We start from the raw sequence: 21006 nt of genomic DNA on the forward strand, positions 1-21006 counted from the left end.
ATTGGGTCTTTTTTTTTTTTTTTAACTACGTAATGTTTTTATTCAACTATAAGCAAATAGCAGAATTAACACAACATTCAGCAACTCCAGACCGGCTTTTCTTACAGCGAAGAGTTATCAATTTAACAGGCACAGACTTTCGGATTTCTGATGACCTCTCACTCAGCCCTGCAGCTCATCTAGATGGCCAAGCTTTAAAAGCAACTCTCTCCCTATTACTTTTTTCAGTATTGCTCTTTAAAGGAGCCAGAGCAGGACACTGACACCCACTAACCAGCCTGAGATGTATCACATGGTGGGCTAGCGGACGTGCCGGCCCCTGGTTGTCTTCGTGAGAGACAGGGCCGTGAAAACACATGCCAGAAGATGCCGTCACAGACAATCCTGGGCTCGGGCTCACAAAGGCAGAGGCAATCAACCCTTTCTTTTTTTCTACCTCCCTTGAAGATTCTTTGATGCTCTGCTCTAATACTGCAGACCTGGTCTTTTTACCAGAATTTTTTTCTTCTTTAACGTCTGGGTTGTTATTCTTATATTAACATTTTGATGACCCCATCCTAGTACCAAAATATCCCCCACCAAAACGGAGTTCAAATTTGATCAAAACGTAAACCCCCTAGAATTACAGAGGACAGGCAGAAGGAAAAGTCACCCTAAATCTAAATCTGACCGCTCAGGGGTCAGGCAGGGGGAAGGGGAGAAATCTGCATGCATCACTAAACTGAAACACTGCTTGGGAACTCTGGGACCGTGTCCATCTCCTGGCTTTCCTCTACTTCCCAGACAGCTGCTCGTACAGTTTGAGCACATAGTCATCCCATTCGGCCTGGTAACACGTGGCGGCCACCGGAGCCCCGAGCTCGTACTTTTTGCGGAAATTTGCCACCTTGAATTTGCCACGGTGGTCTCCAGATCCGTTGCTGAGAATGGGCTCATCACACTTCAGTGGCCTGTCCTGCTCGTAAACCAGCCAGGTGTAGCAGTGAAGGCCTGTGCCCTTGGGAGGCCCAGAGCCCACATAATCGGAGAGGACCGTACCACTGCTGATGTCGTTGCCGTTCATGTTGACCACCAGGAAATGGTGCCATTCCCTGTATTTGGGGTCCTTCCTGCTGGGAGCATCGGGGTTTGTCAAGACCAAGGTATATAGTTTACCTGGATCAAGGCCATCCCATGCAATGCTGGGTTCTTAACCTGGGTGGGTGTCAGCACTTTGCCCAGCTCGTCAACCTCCGCCCCGCCGTATTTGACCTGCAGCGGGTGCTGCGGCCTCTCGTCCACTTCCTGCAGGCTCAAAGGCCCGGACCACTTGCTGAGGTCCACCGGCATCGCGAAGCCGAGAGGATCGGACAGCAGGGAAAGCTGCAGGAGGACTCACGCAGGATAGCAGCCCAATCTCCCAGCAGTCTGCAAGCTGTACAGAGGCAACTCTGGGTCTTTTTTTTTAAATTCATAACAGAAAATTTTTATTCAATATTAAGCACAATGGTATTTAGTACAAGTGAATGCTGGTACAAACTTTTTTTTTTTTAGTCTTGGTATTTCAGATTATCTTTTTTTTTAAACATCTGTATTGGAGTATAATTGCTTTACAATGGTGTGCTAGTTTCCGTTGTATAACAAAGTGAATCAGCTATACGTATACATAGATCTCCATATCTCCTCCCTCTTGCGTCTCCCCCCCGCCATCCCACCCCTCTAGGTGGTCACAAAGCACCGAGCTGATCTTGCGTTGGGTCTTCGTTGCTGCGTGTGGGTTTTCTCTAGTTGCGGCTAGTGGGGGCTACTCTTTGTGGCAGTACGCAGACCTCTCATTGCAGTGGCTTCTCTTTATTGCAGAGCACGGGCTCTAGGTGTGCGCGGGCTTCAGTAGTTGTGGCACCTGGGCTCAGTAGTTGTGGCTCGTGGGCTGTAGAGCACAGGCTCAGCTGTTGTGGCGCATGGGCTTAGTTGCTCCACGGCATGCGGGATCTTCCCAGACCAGGGCTCAAACCTGTGTCCCCTGCATTGACAGGTGGATTCTTAACCACTGCGCCACCAGGGAAGTCCATCGGCCAGTGATTCTTGAGCCTCACTCCATGTGGAAAAGATGTTAGGAAAGGACAGAAGTGTGGGCCCAGGCCATGTGAGTTGCAATCCTCCTTCTGAGAGCTCACTAAATGCTAACGATTTTCATTACCTATGTTTTTGTTGGAAGTTCGCTTTTCTATCACTTGGGATTTCTTAAGCAGCAATGTGTCCTAACATTTTCATTTTGACCACTTTATTTATGAAAAGATAAACCCCAAGTTTTATCGTGGAAAAATGGAACAAATTTGAGATCTTTATCCTCATAATAGGAGTGCTCAATAATGTTGACTTTGAAAGTTTCTGACCTACAACAGATGAAAAAGGGGGATTGGGGTTTGTAAGTTAACAGTCAGTTGACTAAAGTGGTTTGATGTGTGGGTGGTAATGAGAGAGACAGAGGAAAAAAAGAGAGAGAGAGAGAGAGAAGGAAAGGATAGGACTTATTCCTCTTCTGTATAGTGAAAGAGAAACCAGAACTTTTCCTGCATCACAGACAGCCTCATATCAGGAATCATTAAAACTACCTAAACTCTTGCTCTTGTCAGGGTATCCCAAGAGGCAGGCCACAATCGGGCGCTATAAAGAAACCAGGGGTGGGCTTCCCTGGTGGCGCAGTGGTTGAGAGTCCGCCTGCCGATGCAGGGGACACGAGTTCGTGCCCTGGTCCGGGAAGATCCCACATACCGCGGAGCTACTAAGCCCGTGCACCACAACAGCTGAGCCTGCGCTCTAGAGCCCGTGAGCCACAACCACTGAGCCCGCGAGCCACAACTACTGAAGCCCGCTCACCTAGAGCCTGTACTCCGCGAGAAGGCACCGCAATGAGAAGACCGCGCACCGCAACGAAGAGTAACCTCCACTCTCTACAACTAGAGGAAAGCCCCCATGCAGCAACCAAGACCCAACACAGCCAAAAATAAATAAATAATTTAATTTAATTAAAAAACAAAACTATGGTCCCTCCTCATGCACATTCTTAACTAAATGGATCAACTTAACCACAGATAATTTAGCACTCCAATGGCCATTAAGAGAAACTTCCGACCTCCCCAAACTTGTTTTTCTCAGAATGAAATTAGAAGACTGTGGCTCTAGAATTAAACCGATTGAATGGGATGCATATTTTCATTGGTACCTGGAGGCTTCCAAATGTACCCAAGATTCTAAAATTGCCTCTTTACAAAATACCATTTCTAAATTAACCAAGGTGAGAAAACAATTGAAAGAGGACCATAAAAATCTTCTGAGGCCTCTTTTCCCCCTTCCCCCATCCTCTTTGTCTCTGGAGCCAGCTTCCTCTTTCCCTTCTGTACTGTCCCCGACTCCTCTATACACTCCACTTCCTTATTCTAATCCCCTTACTGAACTTTCCTTTTTCTCTGAACCTTTCCATGTCTCCTCCTCTCCTGAACCTATTAAAATCTGCGCCTCTTAAATCAGACCCTCCGAGGATCCAAATGCTAAGCCTTGACTAACACAACATTGTAAAGCAACCATACTCCAATAAAAATGAATTTTAAAAATGTTTTAATTAAAAAAATGCTAAGTCTCTAATTTCTTATGTTCACTGTACTAAAGCTGAACTATGCGCCATAGTAAAAGATTTTCCCGAAGTAACTGAGGATCCCCAGAGATTTGCTGAGGAATTTAATATAGTCATTCAAACTTATCAACTGGGCTTCTCTGAGTTATATCAACTAATTCATATCCTTGTCAGTAAAGGCCAGGCCCGCACTGAATGAAAACTGCCAATTGAGATGATCCTGAGAAATCTTTAGAATTACAACCTGGGGACAAAGAAACCCCTGTCGCCTTATTATCAGGCTCATGGAATCACCGAGTGACACCATTTGGCAATTCTTAGGGCTTTCTCAAAACCAGTTGATCAGAATAAGATTCAAGCTTGTATCCACAAGCCCAATGAGCTCATGCATGATTATTATTCAGCCAGCTCCAAATCGTCTTTAAAGAAAATTCTGGTCTTCCTTTGGGTGCTAAATCTACTTGAGTTGCCTTTAAATCTATGTTAATTAACAGGCTGAACTGAGATCTTTCTCTTCTAGTTAAAAGGACCAGGATATAATGGGAAATTATGTCCACTATAGATTTAGTTAGTTTAGAAACCCAACTCACCCAAACCCTAGATGATTCAACTTAAAGGAAGACCACTAAAATCTTTAATCTTCAATTCCAGAATTGGAGGCCTCTAAACAAAACCAAAACCCTTTTGGTGTCCATCATAATTTCTAAAAGCTAGAACACTGGAAAAATTACTGCTACAAGTTTCAGTACTCCAAGCACCTTCAATCCTCTAACCAGCCTTACCAATGTCCTCAACCCCAAGGACGCTGAGGAACTACAGGGGATTTCCCCACTTCTTTCTCTTAATTGACTTGAAGAAACTACTCTATAGATTGGGGACAAATCTCTTTCTGTCCTTTTTGCACCAGAGCTACACTCTTGGTGCTCAGCCCCACTACCATTAAAAAGCCCCTGCCTCAGAGTACTAAAATGCTTCAAATAGTGGGGGTCTCTAATAAACCTCAATAGGTTTTTATCTCTAAAACTATCCCCTTTTGCTTAGGTCCTCTAAGAGGTACTCACTGTTTTTGCCTTTGTTCCTCCACCTCTATTTACTTATTGACCCAAGATATCTTAGAAAAATAACATGCTGGGATTTCTTTCTCCCAAAAGGGAGAAACAATTCTAGAATTTGAGAGCAGCAACCAAAATAGCCAATTAGGTGAATCAAATGGCCCTTCAACAGCTTTTTCTTTTCTCCATCTCTGACACTGGAGCTAACTCCAAGAACACTAATAATTGGTCCCTATTCGGTCAGCTACCACTCTCCTTATGGGCAAAATCCTCAACTGATATTTGCAGTATCCACATGCACCTCCTATTAAGATCCAAATAGGTCCCTCAAAACTTCTCCACAAGATTAATCAATACCCCAAAATAAAGAGGCCCTTCAAGGTATTAAGCCAATAATATAAGGCCCAGGGCCTCATTACCCCCTGCACCAGTCAGTGCAACACTCTCATTTTACCTGTAAAGAAACCAAATAGTTGTGGACGGAGGCTTATCTAGGACCTGCGAGCCATAAACAGTGTTGTCATCCCTCAACACCCTGTTGCCCCAATCCCTACGCTTCACTAGCCTCCATCCCTACTGAGAGCAAATTTTTTGGTTTGATTTAATTTCTGTAGTGCTTTTTTAAAGTATCCCAGTAGATAAGTCAATATAGTATCTTTCTGTCTTTACTTGGGAAGGCCAGCAATATACCTTTACAGGAATGCCCCAGGGTTTCACTGAAAGCCCTTCTTATTTCTCACAAACTTCATTTATTTATTTATTTATTGCCACACCAGGCAGCTTGCGGGATCTTAGCTCCCCCACCAGGGATGGAACCTGTGCCCCCTGCAGTGGAAGCATAGAGTCCTAACCACTGGACCACCAGGGAAGTCCCCTCACAAAATTTAAAGGCTGATCTGGGACTTCCCTGGTGGCACAGTGGTTAAGAATCCGCCTGCCGATGCAGGGGACACGGGTTCGAGCCCTGGTCCAGGAAGATCCCACATGCTGCGGAGCAACAAAGCCCATGTGCCACAACTACTGAGACTGTGCTCTAGAGCCCGCGAGCCACAACTGCTGAAGCCCTCACACCTAGAGCCCGTGTTCCACAGCAAGAGAAGCCACTGCAAGGAGAAGCCTGCCTACCGCAATGAAGAGTAGCCCCTGCTCATCGCAACTAGAGAAAGCCCACACACAGCAATGAAGACCCAACACAGCCAAACAAAAAAACAAACAAAAAAAGGCTGATCTAGATGATATCAAGTTCTCTGGAGGCTCCACTTTAATAGAATGTGTGGATGACTTAGTTCTCTGTTCCCCATCTTAAGCCTCCTCACAAGAAGAAAACATCCATTTGCTGAAACTCCTAGCCAAAAAGGGGCGTAAAGTCTCTAAGGAAAAAATTACAATTTGTTCAAATTCAAGTTTGATATTTAGGACATCTATTCTCAGAACAAGGACTGCATCTAGATCCAGACAGACTTCATGGAATCTTGAACTTCCCAAAGCCCCAAATCAAATGCAAACTGCAATGTTTTCTTGGATTGGCAGGCTATTTTCTCAGCTGGATTCCCCCAAATTTCCCTTACAGCCCAACCTTTATATCCCTTGTTAAAAACTACTAAACCTGACTCTTATCACCTGGGAAGATTCAGGTGACAGGACTTTCCAAATATTAAAGGAAAATTTAATACCTTCCCCTGTCCTTGGACACCCCAATTATCAACTTCTTCTCTTCCTTTCTGTGTATGAAAAAAGAAGGGAATGCCCTTGGGATACTCACCCAAAAGTATGGGATCACCACTGACCCATAGGGTATTACAGCCAACAACTAGAACCTGGTACCTGGGGATACCTCCTAACCCCCACCTCAGAACTGTACCTGCTACTGCCCTTTTTGTAAAGACTGAAGAAATAGTCATGGGATCCTCTTTAACCTTCTTTGTGCCACATGCTGTTGAAGCTCTTAACCCTCATCATAATCAACAATTTTCAGTAAGACATCTCACTTCCTATGAAATTCTCCTGTTAACTGCCCCTTAAATCACTTTTCCTACTTTAATAACCTTAACCCTGTTACTCTTCTCCCCTCTTTTACAGATGACACACACACACTCCACTCCCACCCCGTGACCACTTAAAGGAAATGCACTTAGATAATGTTGACCTCTCATGGTTTACTGATGGTTCTTATTTAAAAGATGAACATGGTAACTATCGTGCTGGATATGCAATGTCAACTCTTCTTTAAGTAACTGAAGTGGCACCTTTGCCTTTGACTACTTTGGCCCAATAAGCCAAACTATGTGCACTCACATGGGCCTGTATCTTAGTCAAGGGCAAAACTGCCAACATTTACACTGACAGTAGCTATGCCTTTGGCATGGCTCACAATTTGGGAACTTTATAGAAACAGCATGGCTTCCTTACTTTCAGCAGAGATCAAATTAAAAACAGCCTTTATGTTCAGGAATTATTAGAAACCATATTCTTACCTGCTGCTTTGTCTATTGTTAAGGTTCTGAGGCATGCTACGCTTGACTCTTTAGAAGCTAAAGGAAATCACCTTGTTAATATTTCCGCAAAAAATAACCCTGCCCTTTTGGGACTTCCCTGGCGGTTCAGTGGTTAAGGCTCTGTGCTTCCAATGCAGGGGGCTCGGGTTCGATTCCTGGTTGGGGAACTAAGATCCTGAATGCTGCACAGCATGGCCAGAAAAAAAAAAAAAAAAAAATGCTGCCCTCAAAGGGTTATGGTCCAAAGGAATTTGGACCCTTCTGAATGTTGGATCTGTCATCAGAAAACCCAATCTGTCCATGACAGCCATGACCCTTTAGTCTTCATCTCCACTGTGACAGCTAACTATAGCCACACTCCTTTGGATATTTTTCATCAAGTCAGAACTTCTACAACCAGATTTTCCTGTACTTTGCTTTGACCTCTTCCGTGTCATAGCTCTCAATGCAGCTAACCATACCAATTCCTCCTGTACAGTTCTCAACACTAGGTTAGGTCTGCTTGCCATGGCAAAACAACTCCCTTCTGTATGGCCTTTGAGAACAAAGTCCACAGAACATGATGGTTTCTCCCTAACTGTTCACCAAACACCACTGACCCACTGAAAGGGCTAATAGAATAATCCCAATTAACTGCACTATTAATAATCAAACCCTAGCAGTAGTCTTACATGCACCACCTGATCTTATCTTTGTAACAAACAGACCTCCTGATGGGCTTATGAATGTTTAGACAGTTGGCAGATTGGAGGCCAATGCTAGTTACTAGTATTTTTAACTGTCCCCTTGGACATTCATAATAAATCTGAAGTCTCCCATTGGTCCTGTCATTCATCTTCCCCATTAAACCTTCATTGCCACCTTAAATGGGAATTCCCAGGAGGTATACATGACTCTAGATTTGCTTTCATTGGGAGGGCACTTATTCATGCTAGTGAACAAATGAATAGAAATCTCTCTGGAGGAACTTCCCTGGCAGTTCCGTGGTTAAGGGAACTAAGACCCCACATGCTGCACAGCGTAGCCAAAAAAAAAGAAAGAAAGAAAAAAGAAGTCTTTCTGGAATTGGGAAAACTTGCTGATTCCACCAATAAGGCAATAGCAGCGCAACAACAATTACTTGACTCATAGGCCAGAGTAGTTTTGGATAATTGCTTAAATCTTAATTACCCAGCATTTGTGTGATTGCAAACATCACGTACTCTGCATGGATAAATCCTTCTGGAGAAGTAGAAACCCCATAGGCATACCTTAGATATATTTTGGGTTTGGTTCTAGACCACCGTAAGAATATGAATATTGCAATAAAACAAATTACATAAATTTTGATTTCCCAGTGCATATAAAAAGTTATGTTTAGGGCTTCCCTGGTGGCACAGTGGTTGAGAGTCTGCCTGCCGATGCAGAGGACATGGGTTCGTGTCCCGGTCCGGGAAGATCCCACACGCTGCGGAGCGGCTGGGCCCGTGAGCCATGGCCACTGAGCCTGCACGTCCGGAGCCTGTGCTCTGCAAAGGGAGAGGCCACAGCAGTGAGAGGCCCGTGTACCGCAAAAAAAAAAAAAAGTTATGTTCACACTATACTGTAGTATGTTTGGTGTACAATGGCATTATGTCTAAAAAACAATGTACATACCTTAATTAAAAAACACTTTATTGTAAAAGAATGTTAACCATCATCTGAGCCTTCAGCGAGTCATAATCTTTTTGCTGGTGGAAGGTTTGAAATATTGTGAGAATTACCGAAATGTGACATAGAGACACAAAATGAGCACATGCTGTCAGAAAAATGGTGCCAATAGACTTGGTCAATGCAGAGTTGCCATAAACCTTCAAGTTGTAAAAAAAAAAACCCTCTATATCTACAAAGCACAATAAAGTGAAGTGCAGTAAAACAAAGTATGCCTGTACATAAAGTTAGGGAACAAGCATATTGGCTACAACAAATTTCACTGACAATCCATGGTCCTTTGATTTGCTTTTGGCTTAAAATCCCAACTTTAGTGGTCTTTTATTGATATAGAAATATTCAGTAATTTACACAATATTTTAAAAATTATTTTTATCAGTTTCTAAGTTACTGTGTAAGATTTAACTTAATGTACCAGTTAATGGTCTATCAGAAGATTATATTCTTCTGCCTGGAAGTCTTCATTAAGAAAAAGGAGATTTTTGGGGGGGAACTTCCCTGGTGTGCAGTGGTTAAGACTCTGCACTCCCAATGCAGGGGATCCAGGTTCGATCCCCGGCCAGGGAACTAGATCTCACATGCATGCTGTAACTAAGAACTTGCATGCCACAATTCTAAGGAGCCCATATGCCGCAACTAAGGAGGCTGCCTGCTGCAACTAAGACCCAGCGCAACCAAAATAAATATTTTTTAAAAAGGAAAGGGGCTTCCCTGGTGGTGCAGTGGTTAAGAATCTGCCTGCCAGTGTAAGGAACATGGGTTTGAGCCCTGGTCCGGGAAGATCCCACATGCCACGGAGCAACTAAGTCCGTGTGCCACAACTACTGAGCTCTGCGCTCTACAGCTCGTAAGCCACAACTACTGAGCCCACGTGCCACAACTACTGAAGCCCACGCATCTAGAGCCTGTGCTCTGCAACAAGAGAAGCCACCACAATGAGAAGCCCGCGCACCGCAACGAAGAGTAGCCCCTGCTCACTGCAACTAGAGAAAGCCTGTGTGCAGCAACGAAGACCCAACACAGCCAAAATTAAATAAATAAAATAAATTGATTTTAAAAAAGGATATTTTTTGATGTTTTATAATACAGTAATATCAAAACAAAACTCATTAAAAAACTTGTTTTATTATGGAAAATTTCAAAACTACAGAAAAATAAAGAGAATAGTATAATTTAAAAAAAAGAGAGAGAACTGACCAACAAAGATGAAAATGCAGCAAATAAATGAAAAGTGATAATGCTGGGAGTGAAACTGGAATTGAGTATAAATAGAGTTACAGAAGAACTAGCTAAATGGGGGAATGTTGACACTGCCGCTGTTCAGGAGACTAGATCTGCAGCCAGAGGAACTTGTTGAAGGGGAACTGATCAACAGAAATGAGGAAAGACCCAACACAGACAAAAATAAATAATAAATAAATTGTTTAAAAAGTGGAAAGGATACAATGTTGCAAGCTGATCCAAATTTATAAAGGAGTATGACAGTTCACCAAGGCATTGAAAAGATGCTTGCTCTATTATTGTAAATTATACAACGAAAAGAAGAAGCAAGCATTCTTCAGACTACTCCTGGGAAGTTTTTACAAATAAAACACGTTAGGGAATTCCTTGGTGGTCCAGTGGTTAGGACTCTGAGCTTCCACTGCAGGAGGCACGGTTTGATTCCTGGTCGTGGAATTAAGATCCTGCATGCCACACAGAGTGCCCAAAAAAAAAAAAAAAAAAAAAGTTAAAAAAAAACCCACTTTAATGCAGACGTAGAGAATGGACTTGAGGATTGAGGACATGGGGAGGGGGAAGGGTAAGCTGGGACGAAGTGAGAGAGTGGCATGGACATATATACACTACCAAATGTAAAGTAGGTAGGTAGTTGGAAACAGCTGCATAGCACAGGGAGATCAGCTCGGTGCTTTGTGACCACCTAGAGGGGTGGGATAGGGAGGGTGGGAGGGAGACGTAAGAGGGAGGGGATATGGGGATACATGTATACATATAGCTGATTCACTTTGTTATACAGCAGAAACTAACACCACATTGTAAAGCTACAATAAAGACGTTAAAAAAAAACCCCACGTTAATGCTCAAGTTTTCTAATAAGCTATAGAATACAAAATAAATATCATTTTTCGTATTGTTTTAATTTCCCAATACACTTTTTTTTTTTGGTGTGGGGAGAATTAGCTCACCTTTTAATTGAGAGTGTGAGAAGGAAAGAGTAAACAAGTTAACTTTAGCAGCAAGAATGCTGCTCTAAGGATTATGAAAGGCAAGTTGGCTTTTATCCCATTTGATGCCAATATATGTGTATACAAGTCATAATCCACAAGGAGTGTTTAAGGGCAAAAATGTAGCTTCTTAGTATACAAAAGCTAATGAGCATTTGAAAAATATTTGCACTTGGAAATTAAATAAAACCTTAGTAACAGGGCTGTGTGCGAGTCTGGTGATATCTGCTCAAGAACGGCCCTATGCTGGCACCAGAGGAACATTGCTTGTCTAGGTGTTTTTATACTGCAGAGCTGGTTGGAAGACAGGTTACAACTGGAAAAGCCAAAGAAAAGCTTCCATTAACTTCATCTTATTTTAGGGTTCTGGTTCTTGGAACTCTTCAGCTTCCATCTAAGAATGTTGGTCTGTGTCTTCCAAACGGGAGAATATTTTTCTTGGTTGAGCTTTTCTTTTTCTTTTGATTTTATCTCCACCACTTTATGAGCTCTTTCAGCCCACCACTTTTTCCAGAAATCCTGGAAGAGGACCACCACAATTACTATTCTGACCATCAGTGCACAAGCTGAGCCGATGGCCAGAGCAAGGAAGTGGATCTCAGAGACACGTACAGGGCACGATGCTGAGCCAGATCTCCCCTATCAGCACATCAACATCACGTGGGTTCTTCACCTGGCAGGTTTATGTCCCACTGTCATCAAACTGCAGCTTACAGAGGATGATGGAGACATCATACCGGCTCGGGGTTCCCATCCCAGACCACCCGGTCCTTGAAACGCCTACTCATGGGTTTGAAGGGATCCACATGGTAGTCGAAAACAAACTGCTCAGACGCCCCCACCTCCAGGTCGCTGTTAGTGCATCAGCCATAGGGGCAAAGCTGGAGAAAGTGCACAGAAGATAAAGAGAATTAAGTTGTCCTATTCTTGTGTTTAGAGAGTGTACCATAAAGCTCAGGGAATTTTATTCTCTTTTTTTTTTTTTTTTTGTGCGGTACGCGGGCCTCTCACTGTTGTGGCCTCTCCCGTTGCGGAGCACAGGCTCTGCACGCGCAGGCTCAGCGGCCATGGCTCACGGGCCCAGCCGCTCCGCGGCATGTGGGATCTTCCCGGACCGGGTCACGAACGCGTGTCCCCTGCATCGGCAGGCGGACTCTCAACCACTGCGCCACCAGGGAACTCCCGGGAATTTTTATTCTTAAGAATAAAAATTCTCGGGAGTTCCCTGGCAGTCCAGTGGTTAGGACTCCATGCTTTCACTGCCGAGGGCCTGGGTTCGATCCCTGGTCTGGGAACTAAGATCCCACAAGCTGTGTGGTGCAGCCAAGGAAAAAAAAACGAATAAAGATTCTCAGGAGTCACATGTAACTAAAGACTCTGAGAATAGAAAATTTGATTAAATCACGTAGTAATCAAATACAAAGATTACTACAAAAACAATATAGCTCCAGTCAATCCTTGTCTAAAATATATTATCAAGCACCTGTGAGCAACCCTAAATTGTACTGAAAACCACAGTACACTTAGGCCCTAGAGGGAAAGTCAGAAGCAAACCTTGATAATGCTTCCTGTCACTCCTTCACCCTAAGATTTTGAATGTCTGTGCTCTTCACAAATGAGACTTTATAAAAGCTGCTTTTAAATTCCAGACGTTGGATCACAGTAAATTCAGTGTGAAATAATCCACTGTGGGATAAAAGTTCACAGGGGTGACAAATGGAGTTAAGGAAGTCTCTGGTGCCTTCCTTCTGAGAAATACTACACCCACAGAGTTACAGTGGATGGCGAGCACCTCAGAAGGCTACACTTCTTCTGTATACAAGTGAAACTGCCTCAAGGAAACAGAAGCTTTTTTTCTGAAGTGATTGGTAGGAGTACCACACCTAAGACTTAAGTAACAGGTTCTAACCCCTCCAGGTGGAGTGAAGAAAGGCAGTGGCTTGGAGCAGAGACAGAGCCCCAGGGCAACCCTTTCAGAGTGGTAGCTGAAGATAGTAGGATTTCTGGTTCTCTTTTCCCTTCATCTAAAGCTGCACTGTGTGATAACGGGGCCATTTAGCCACATAGGCTTGTTGCACACTGGAAATGTGGCTAGTATGACTGAGGACCTGACTTTTTACTTTGTCAAGTACACAACATAACATTTACCATCTAAACATTTCTAAGTTCAGTAGTGTTAAGTACATTTGGTATTGTGCAACCAATCTCCATAGTTCATTTTTATCTTGAAAACCTGAAACACTCTGCTTATTAACAACTTCCCATTTCCTGCCTCCCCCCAGTGTCTGGCAGCATCACCATTCTAATTTCTGGCTCTATGAATCTGACTACTTTTGATACTTCATGTAAGTGGAATCATACAATACTTGTCTTTTTGTGACTGGCTTATTTCACGTAGCATAAGGTCGTCAAATTCATGTTCCAGAATTTCCTCCCTTTGTAAAAAGGCTGAGTAACATTCCCTTGTCTGTATACACCACATTTTGTTTATTCATTCATCTGGCAATGGACACTTGGGTTGCTTCCAACTTTTGACTATTGTAAATAATGCTGCTATGAACATTGGTGTACAACTATCTCTTGAGACTGTGCCTTCAATTCTTTCAGTTACATATCCAGAAAACAGAACTGCTGGATCATATGGTAATTCTTTTTAAATTTTTGAGGAGTTATCATACAGTTTTCCACAGCAGCTGCAACATTTTACATTCCTATCAGCAACACACAGAGTTCCAATTTCTCCACATCCCTGCCTTAATGTGAATTTAAAACTCATAATTCAGTTATGGAAAAATTTTTAAGTATGTTTGGAACAACATGGATATAGGAATCTGCTTTTTCAACTCTAAATTTTATGAAATCTAAATATTAAGTATTCCTAATAAAAATTAAAATTCCTGACTTAAAAAAATATATGGAGATGTGCTGTAAGTGGAAGACACACACCAGGCTTCAAAGGATAAAAAAAGAACATAAAATGTCTCATTGATAATGTTATATATTGACTACATATGAGATGATATTTTGGATATGTTGATCCAAATAAAACTATTAAAATTAATATTACCTGTGCTTTTACTTTTGTAAATGTGGCTACTAGAAAAAATTTAAATTACATTTGCAGCTCACATTATATTTCTATTGGACAGCACTGCTATAGAGGTAGCTACTACCACTCGTACCACATAATGAAAGGCATCAGATTCTGGAAGACAAGCTCCTTCTGCAGTCCAAATTGTTGTAAGTCAAGCAAGCCCTTTTTTTCTTTTTTTTTAAAATAAATTTATTTATTTACTTTTGGCTGCGCTGGGCTTTCGTTGCTGCACGCAGGCTTTCCTTAGTTGCGGCGAGTGGGGGCTACTCTTTGTTGCGCTGTGCGGGCTTCTCATTGCAGTGGCTTCTCTTCTTGTAGCGCATGGGCTTCAGTAGTTGTGGCACACGGGTTCAGTAGTTGTGGCTTACAGGCTCTAGAGCTCAGGCTCAGTAGTCGTGTCGCACAGTCTTAGTTGCTCTGCCCGCACCAGGGTTCGAACCCGTGTCCCCTGCATTGGTAGGCGGATATCTTAACCACTGCGCCACCAGGGAAGTCACCAAGCAAGCCTTTTTCAACCTCTCTTCTGCCCTTGACATCTATATGTATCCTTCTTTTACTGCAGGAGGATTACCTGAATGAAAATTTCTATCCACTGTTACTGTGAAAAGCTGGGCTATTATACTTAGTCCCTCAGTGACTATCTGGGGTCCAGGCTTGAGTATCCTATATTCTCTGTTTTGTTGGTGTATCATAGCCTGATGCCTTCCATTACAGTATCAATTAATTCCTGTGCCTGCGTCATGGCTGGGGGCTGTGTGACAACACCACACCACAGAAAGCTCAGGAGATGTGTCCATGTGTTTGCAGAGTTGAAAGAGGCATTTTCATTTCTTCTTCTTCGACTTGACAGTGCTTCCTTGACACAACTTCTCCTGTATCTTTGTGATTCTTACCCACTTACAGCTTACTTCCACTCTGAAAGCAGTCAGGAATCTTACTTTTGTCTATGTGATGACAAAATAGTGAGGCAGGACCTAGACCAGGTGTGGTCACTTTCAGTGACTGTGGCTACAATCCCAGAGGGATTGAGGGGAGGGAAGGGGGGGCTATGGGGGGGCCCAGGAAGGAACCCTGAAATGTCAGGTAGGGAAGATCCAGAAGCTGGAATTGAGGCAGAAGAGCTGTTGTGACTAGAGCTGTTGCTCTTGACTACACCTCTTCTCATTTCTGTTGCTCATACTGGGGTCACTCTAGATATAATAACCATCACCCCAGTTCAAAGCAAAAATAATCCTTCTCCCTAAAGGGTATATTGGGCATAAGCTTTTTTTTTTAATGTTTTTAAAAAAATTTATTTATTTGGCTATATCAGGTCTTAGTTGTGGCACATGGGCTTTTCGTTGTGGCGTGAAGTCTCCAGAGTACACAGGCTTAGCTGCCTCACAGCTTGTGAGATCTTAGTTCCCCGACCAGGGATCAAACCTGTGTTCCCTGTATTGGAAGGTGGATTCTTAACCACTGGACCACCAGGGAAGTCCCTGGGCATAAGCTTTTTTTAAATAAAATTTTTATTTTGGAATAATTTTAAGTCTACAGATAAGTTGCAAAGATAGTACAGGGAGCTCCTGTATACCCTTTACTTTTTTTCCCTGTATTTAATGTCTATATAACCATGGCACATTTGTCAACACTAAGAAATTCACATTGGTATAATACTCTTAATTAAACTACAGACTTTAGTCTGAGTTTACCGTTTATGTCCTTCTACCGTTCTAGAATCCAAACCACAATCCCACATGGCATCTAGCATACAAGCCTTTCATATACCAAGATCTTGCCCCATTTTATCATTCACATTAATGTTTGTTTTGATTTCTCGTTAGAGTATAGGCTCTAAAGTTTTGTATGGTTATGTATAATTCATAAATGTAAGTTTATTCATACTGGTGATGCCCACCAAAGACTACCGAAACATAGCTATGGTCAAACAATGAAGGGTTAACTGCTATAGTGAGGGAGACCTGACACTATGGGCAACCATGCATCTCAGAAAATGGGTGTTAAAGAGGGCTTATTATAGTGCTTAGGCTTGTGTTAGGTGATTTGGGGGCAGGCCCAAGGAAACAGGGGTCTGCTCTGGTGCTGTCAGAAAGCGGGGCAATTCAGTGATTCGCTTAATAGTTTTTATCTGGAAAGCAAGACAAATGGATCATTAGTGAAGCAATAGTCACTCATGTTAGCTAGGGAAGGGATGTTTGGTCATCTTTTTGTGGTTGCAGTGTCCATCTGTTTAGGCACGATTAGTCTTATTTTCTTCACCTTCCATCTCGTCAGAGACCTCATCTGACATCAAAATTCCATGACGTCGCTTACGTATATCAGGGCATTCAGGCCAGCTACCAACGGTGGCTCTGGGGGCTCCTTTACTTCTTAGAGCTGAACCTGATCATAATTAAGATGGAAAGCAAAAGGAGATTGCTTAGCAGTTTTCGCTACAGGATATGACAACTGTTGGTCCCTGACACTGCTAATTCGACACTGTACATGTGCTTAACAAATAACTCGTCGCCAAGGGCTGGAAAGTTCGATGTGTCTTTTTCAGAGCAGAAACACGGCTGGTTTGGATGTAGCAGGAACTCAAATGACACTGAACTGGCGTACGTGTTTCTTCCAGAAGTGAAGGTCTTAGTGGTGACATCCTCTGCCCCACACTTTGTCTCTGAGGACCAGGCCTGAACCGAAAGCCCTGCGGACCTGAAGCAGGGGTCACCAACCCCCTGGGGCCGCTACCAGTCCCTAGCCTGTTAGGAACCCGGCCACACAACAGGAAGTGAGCGGCAGGCAACGAAACTTCATCTGCTGCTCCCCATCACTCACATTACCGCCTGAACCATCGCTGGAATTACTGCCGGAACCATCCCCCCCACCACTCGCATTACCGCCTGAAACTCCACCCCCCAAAAATTGTCTTCAACAGTCCCTGGTGCCAAAAAGGCTGGGGACCACTGGTCTGAAGGAACAAGCCGAGGAAGCCAGGCGAGGTCCCATGACCCTGCAGAGCAGCGACCCAAGACCTGACAGCACAGCCTGCGGCCGCCCCTCAAGTTCTGCCTCTAAAGCCGCCATTATCGGTCTCCGCTGTTCCCGGTTCCCTCCTTCCTTCTCAGCAGGAAATGACTCTCATTTCCTTCTACCACGCTGGTCTTCTATCCAGGCGTCGTCTGGGCTCACTGTTTGGGGGACTCTCCCAGTCAGTAACTTTAGAAGCTCAGACGTGCCTCACAAGCCCTGCCCTACCCCCAAGGAGAAATCACGTAGACCCCTCGCCTCCCTTCCCAGCAGCGCCCGGCTCTGCAAGCCCCGGCCCCGCCCTGCGCCTGGCCGACCAATCCCCGGCTCCGCTCCGAACGCGTCACAATGGCGCCCTCGTGGCCCCGACCCCGGACGCCCTCCTCGGAGACCCCGCCCCGGCGCGGTCTTTGCGTCCTTCCGGCTCGCTTTCGGAAGTAGGATTGCGCCGCGTCTTCCTGGAGAAGAAGGTGGGGTTTGGCGAGAACCCGGAAGCGGGGCGGGGGCGCGGGTTCCTGGGGCTGTAGTTCTCTGATGCTTGGGCACAGGACCGACAGGGGGCAGAACACGCCGAGAGCCGAAGGGCTTTCGGAGGCAATGCATGCGCATGACGTGCGGGAGTTGTAGACTCCGGCCCGCCGAGCTCCTGACCGCGCCCGTCGGAAGCCTCGCCCACGGGTTTCCATGGTGATGTTAAACCAGCCTCAACTGCGACTGCAGAATTCCCCGCGTTTCACCCTCCTCTAGGTTCGCAGAGGGATAGGGACGACCGAGGTGCCGGATGTGGAGAAGAGCGGGAGCATGGAGACTCGGAACCCTAAGTGAAGGGTGGGACGGGGGCGGGACAGAAGGGGACGAGTTTGGGGAAAATCCCTTTTTTAGGGCAGCGATGTCTGGGAGTCCTGGACGGGTCCGCATCCTAGGACCCGGGGGTATGAGAGGTCTGTGCCAACATGTAGGGACACCTTTAAGGGTGTAGACGTGGTTGGAAGAAAGCTCTTTTTACTTTAGTTTGTTTTATTTCTTAAGGCAGTACATTCACATAGTTAAAGACTCACAAACTTGCAGAAGGCTTTATTACTCAGACAGTTTTCTCCTACCCATTTCCTGTACCCTGAGGAAATGTTTTCAAACCTTTGAATTTTTCTTCTCCAGAAGTTTTATTTCTTCCTTTTGTATCTGCATCTCTTCTCTGTATTTTTCCCTCATCAGCTTCACTAAATTTGAATACTTCAATCTGAAATATTTCCTGATTGATTTCCTTTGCCTCCTGGTCACACTTTGCTGCAGCATGTGTGTAGTCAGCCATTTGCTCTTCTCTTTTTCTAGTCATACCCTTGACTACATTTTGCACTGGTTCCTTTTTGACATCTCATTTTGGAATGAGCCTGAATTCAGCAGGTTGTGGGAGTGGGTCCAGGGCTTTGTCTCACGCTCTCACATTTTTCTTTATTATAAAGATTTGATTGTAGTTATGTTTTCCCACTTTAAAAATATGACATATACGAGATATATTGTAAAACGTATCTCGAAGGTGTAAGGAATACAACTCAATCCGGGATCTGTGTATCCACCACTAATCTTAAGAAGTAGTACTTTACCCGGTCCCCTTTCCCATTAGATCTGAACACTGCTCTTAGTGGTCATAAAGGGAGGAATAGTAGGAATGAAGCTGTCCTCACAGTGCTTGTAGTCTGCTATATAGCATGTGGGCTAGTTTCAAACAAGGTGTAATTCTCTTAGAACTTGTTTCCTCCTCCCCTGTAAAATGGCATAATCTTAGGCTTAAAGGGAGGCTGTATGTGAAGCTTGGGCAGTTGGTACAGTGATTGCTGACTGGTATTTCTGTATTTGAGAGGGATTTATCAATGGCTTTCTTGACTCTTGATTGAAAGTGTTCCTTTTTCCTAAGATCTGTTACGGGTAAAGCTGCATTCATCTGTGACTGTGGATCTATAGAGTTGGGAGGGCACAAGCTAAGAGATAATAGGCTCTTTTATGTGGAGACCTTGACCTTTTGTGGGTTTTTTTTTGTTGTTGTTGTTAATGTTGGTACCTGGCATATAAGTGAACCAATAAAAGACTCCTGGATGTAAAAAAGAAAGAAAGAAATAGAACTCCACCTTTTTTCTTATGGCCCTTTGTGTGATCCCGATCATCACAGCTCCCCTCATCACGGTCTTGAATTTTGTTTGTCAATTACTTGCTTTTCTTTATAATTTGACTAAAATTGTATCCCACAGAAAAATGTATTGAATAGTTTTGCATGTCTTTGGATTCTGTATATGTTGTTTTCATACTTTATGTTTTCTTCTGTGCCTTTCTTTAGTTAAGACCTTGTCTTAACCTTGTCTTTACTTAAGACCTTGTCTTAACCTTGTCTGTTGTCTTCACAGGAGTATTCCAAGACCAAGCGTAAAGCTATAGTAATTTTTGCTGTTTTATTTATTTATTTATATAAATAAATAATTTTATTTATTTTCAGCTGCGTTGGGTCTTCGTTGGTGCGCGCGGGCTTTCTCTAGTTGTGGCGAGCAGGGGCTACTCACCGTTGTGGTGCACAGGCTTCCTAGACTAGGGCTTGAACCCATGTCCCCTGCATTGGCAGGTGGATGCTTAACCACTGAGCCACCAGGGAAGTCCCAAGTTTTGCTGTTTTATAGTATTCCATTTAGTAAGTGGTCAACAACTTATTTCTCCAGTATTCTGTTAAGGGACTTAGATGTAGGTTGCTTCCAGTTTTTGGTATTATAAACAGTGGTGCTTTGAGTCAGCACATATCTTCTGGGGCACATGTGCCAGACTTAGTTTTGGGTTCTGTACATGTAATGCAATGTCATGTCATTGCGTGAGGGATATTGCTCTACTGTTCTTTTTTTATGTTTTTGGGTTTGGTATAAGGGTGTACCTGACCTCATTAAATGAGTTGGGGCAGTGTTTCCTCCTCTTCCACTTTCTGAAAGATATTGTTTAAAGTTGGTTTTAATTCTTCTCTAAATATTTGGCATAACTTTTCAGCAAAACCATCTGGCCTAGAGATTTTGGGGAGAGTTTTTAAATTCAATTTTTAATTTATTATTTATTTATTTAAAAAATCTAAGTACAGTCACTATTATATGTTTACAGCTCATTTTTTTTTTTTTAATTTTATTTTTGGCTGCAGTGGGTTTTCATTGCTGCGCAAGGGGGAGGGCTTTCTCTAGTTGCGGCGAGCGGGGGCTCCTCTTCATTGCGGTGCACGGGCTTCTCGTTGCGGTGGCTTCTCGTGTTACAGCTCATTTTTAAATGAATTTATTTATTTGTTTTTGGCTGTGCTGGGTCTTTGTTGCTGCATGCGGGCTTTCTCTGGTTGCGGCAAGCGGGGGCTACTCTTCGTTGTGGTGGGTGGGCTTCTCATTGTGGTGGCTTATATTGTTGCGGAGCACGGGCTCTAGGCGCGTAGGCTTCAGTAGTTGTGGCACACAGGCTTCAGTGTGGTTGTGGTGCACAGGCTTAGTTGCTCCGTGGCATGTGGGATCTTCCCGGACCAGGGCTTGAACCCATGTCCCCTGCATTGGCAGGCAGATTCTTAACCATCGCGCCACCAGGGAAGTCTGCAAATTCACTTATTTAATAGTTATAGGGCTGTTCAAATTATCTATTTCATATTGGGGGAGCTGTGGTAGTAGCTTTTTGAGGAGTTGGTACATTTCATCTAAGTTGCCAAATTTATGTGAGTAGAGTTCTTTATAGTTTTCCCATATTACCCTTTGAGGTCGTTTTGCCAAAATTGGAATATTTTCGGTCATTATTTGTTCGGATACTTTCCAGGCCCACACTCTTTTTTTTC

The 21006-nt window shown here is 43.7% G+C and overlaps 1 protein-coding gene, 1 non-coding gene and 1 pseudogene across 2 annotated transcripts; 1 reads left to right on the forward strand and 2 right to left on the reverse strand.

Annotated features, from left to right (window-relative positions):
- Nucleotides 1-517: 517 nt before the first annotated feature.
- LOC116741374 (phosphatidylethanolamine-binding protein 1-like) lies at nucleotides 518-1335 on the reverse strand. The gene is given in 2 exon segments (XM_032607671.1): nucleotides 518-1185; nucleotides 1188-1335. Coding segments are annotated over 2 exon segments (555 nt in total). The 5' UTR covers nucleotides 1330-1335; the 3' UTR covers nucleotides 518-772.
- A 10087-nt stretch (nucleotides 1336-11422) lies between these two features.
- On the reverse strand, nucleotides 11423-12023 carry LOC116741914 (annotated as a pseudogene).
- Nucleotides 12024-18776: 6753 nt separating this feature from the next.
- Nucleotides 18777-18906, forward strand: LOC116742065. The gene has a single exon (XR_004346340.1). It is a non-coding gene; the product is annotated as a small nucleolar RNA SNORA61 (small nucleolar RNA).
- Nucleotides 18907-21006: the final 2100 nt, after the last annotated feature.

This window comes from Phocoena sinus, chromosome 16 (genome assembly GCF_008692025.1).
Source record: "Phocoena sinus isolate mPhoSin1 chromosome 16, mPhoSin1.pri, whole genome shotgun sequence".
In the NCBI taxonomy this organism is placed as follows: domain Eukaryota; kingdom Metazoa; phylum Chordata; class Mammalia; order Artiodactyla; family Phocoenidae; genus Phocoena; species Phocoena sinus.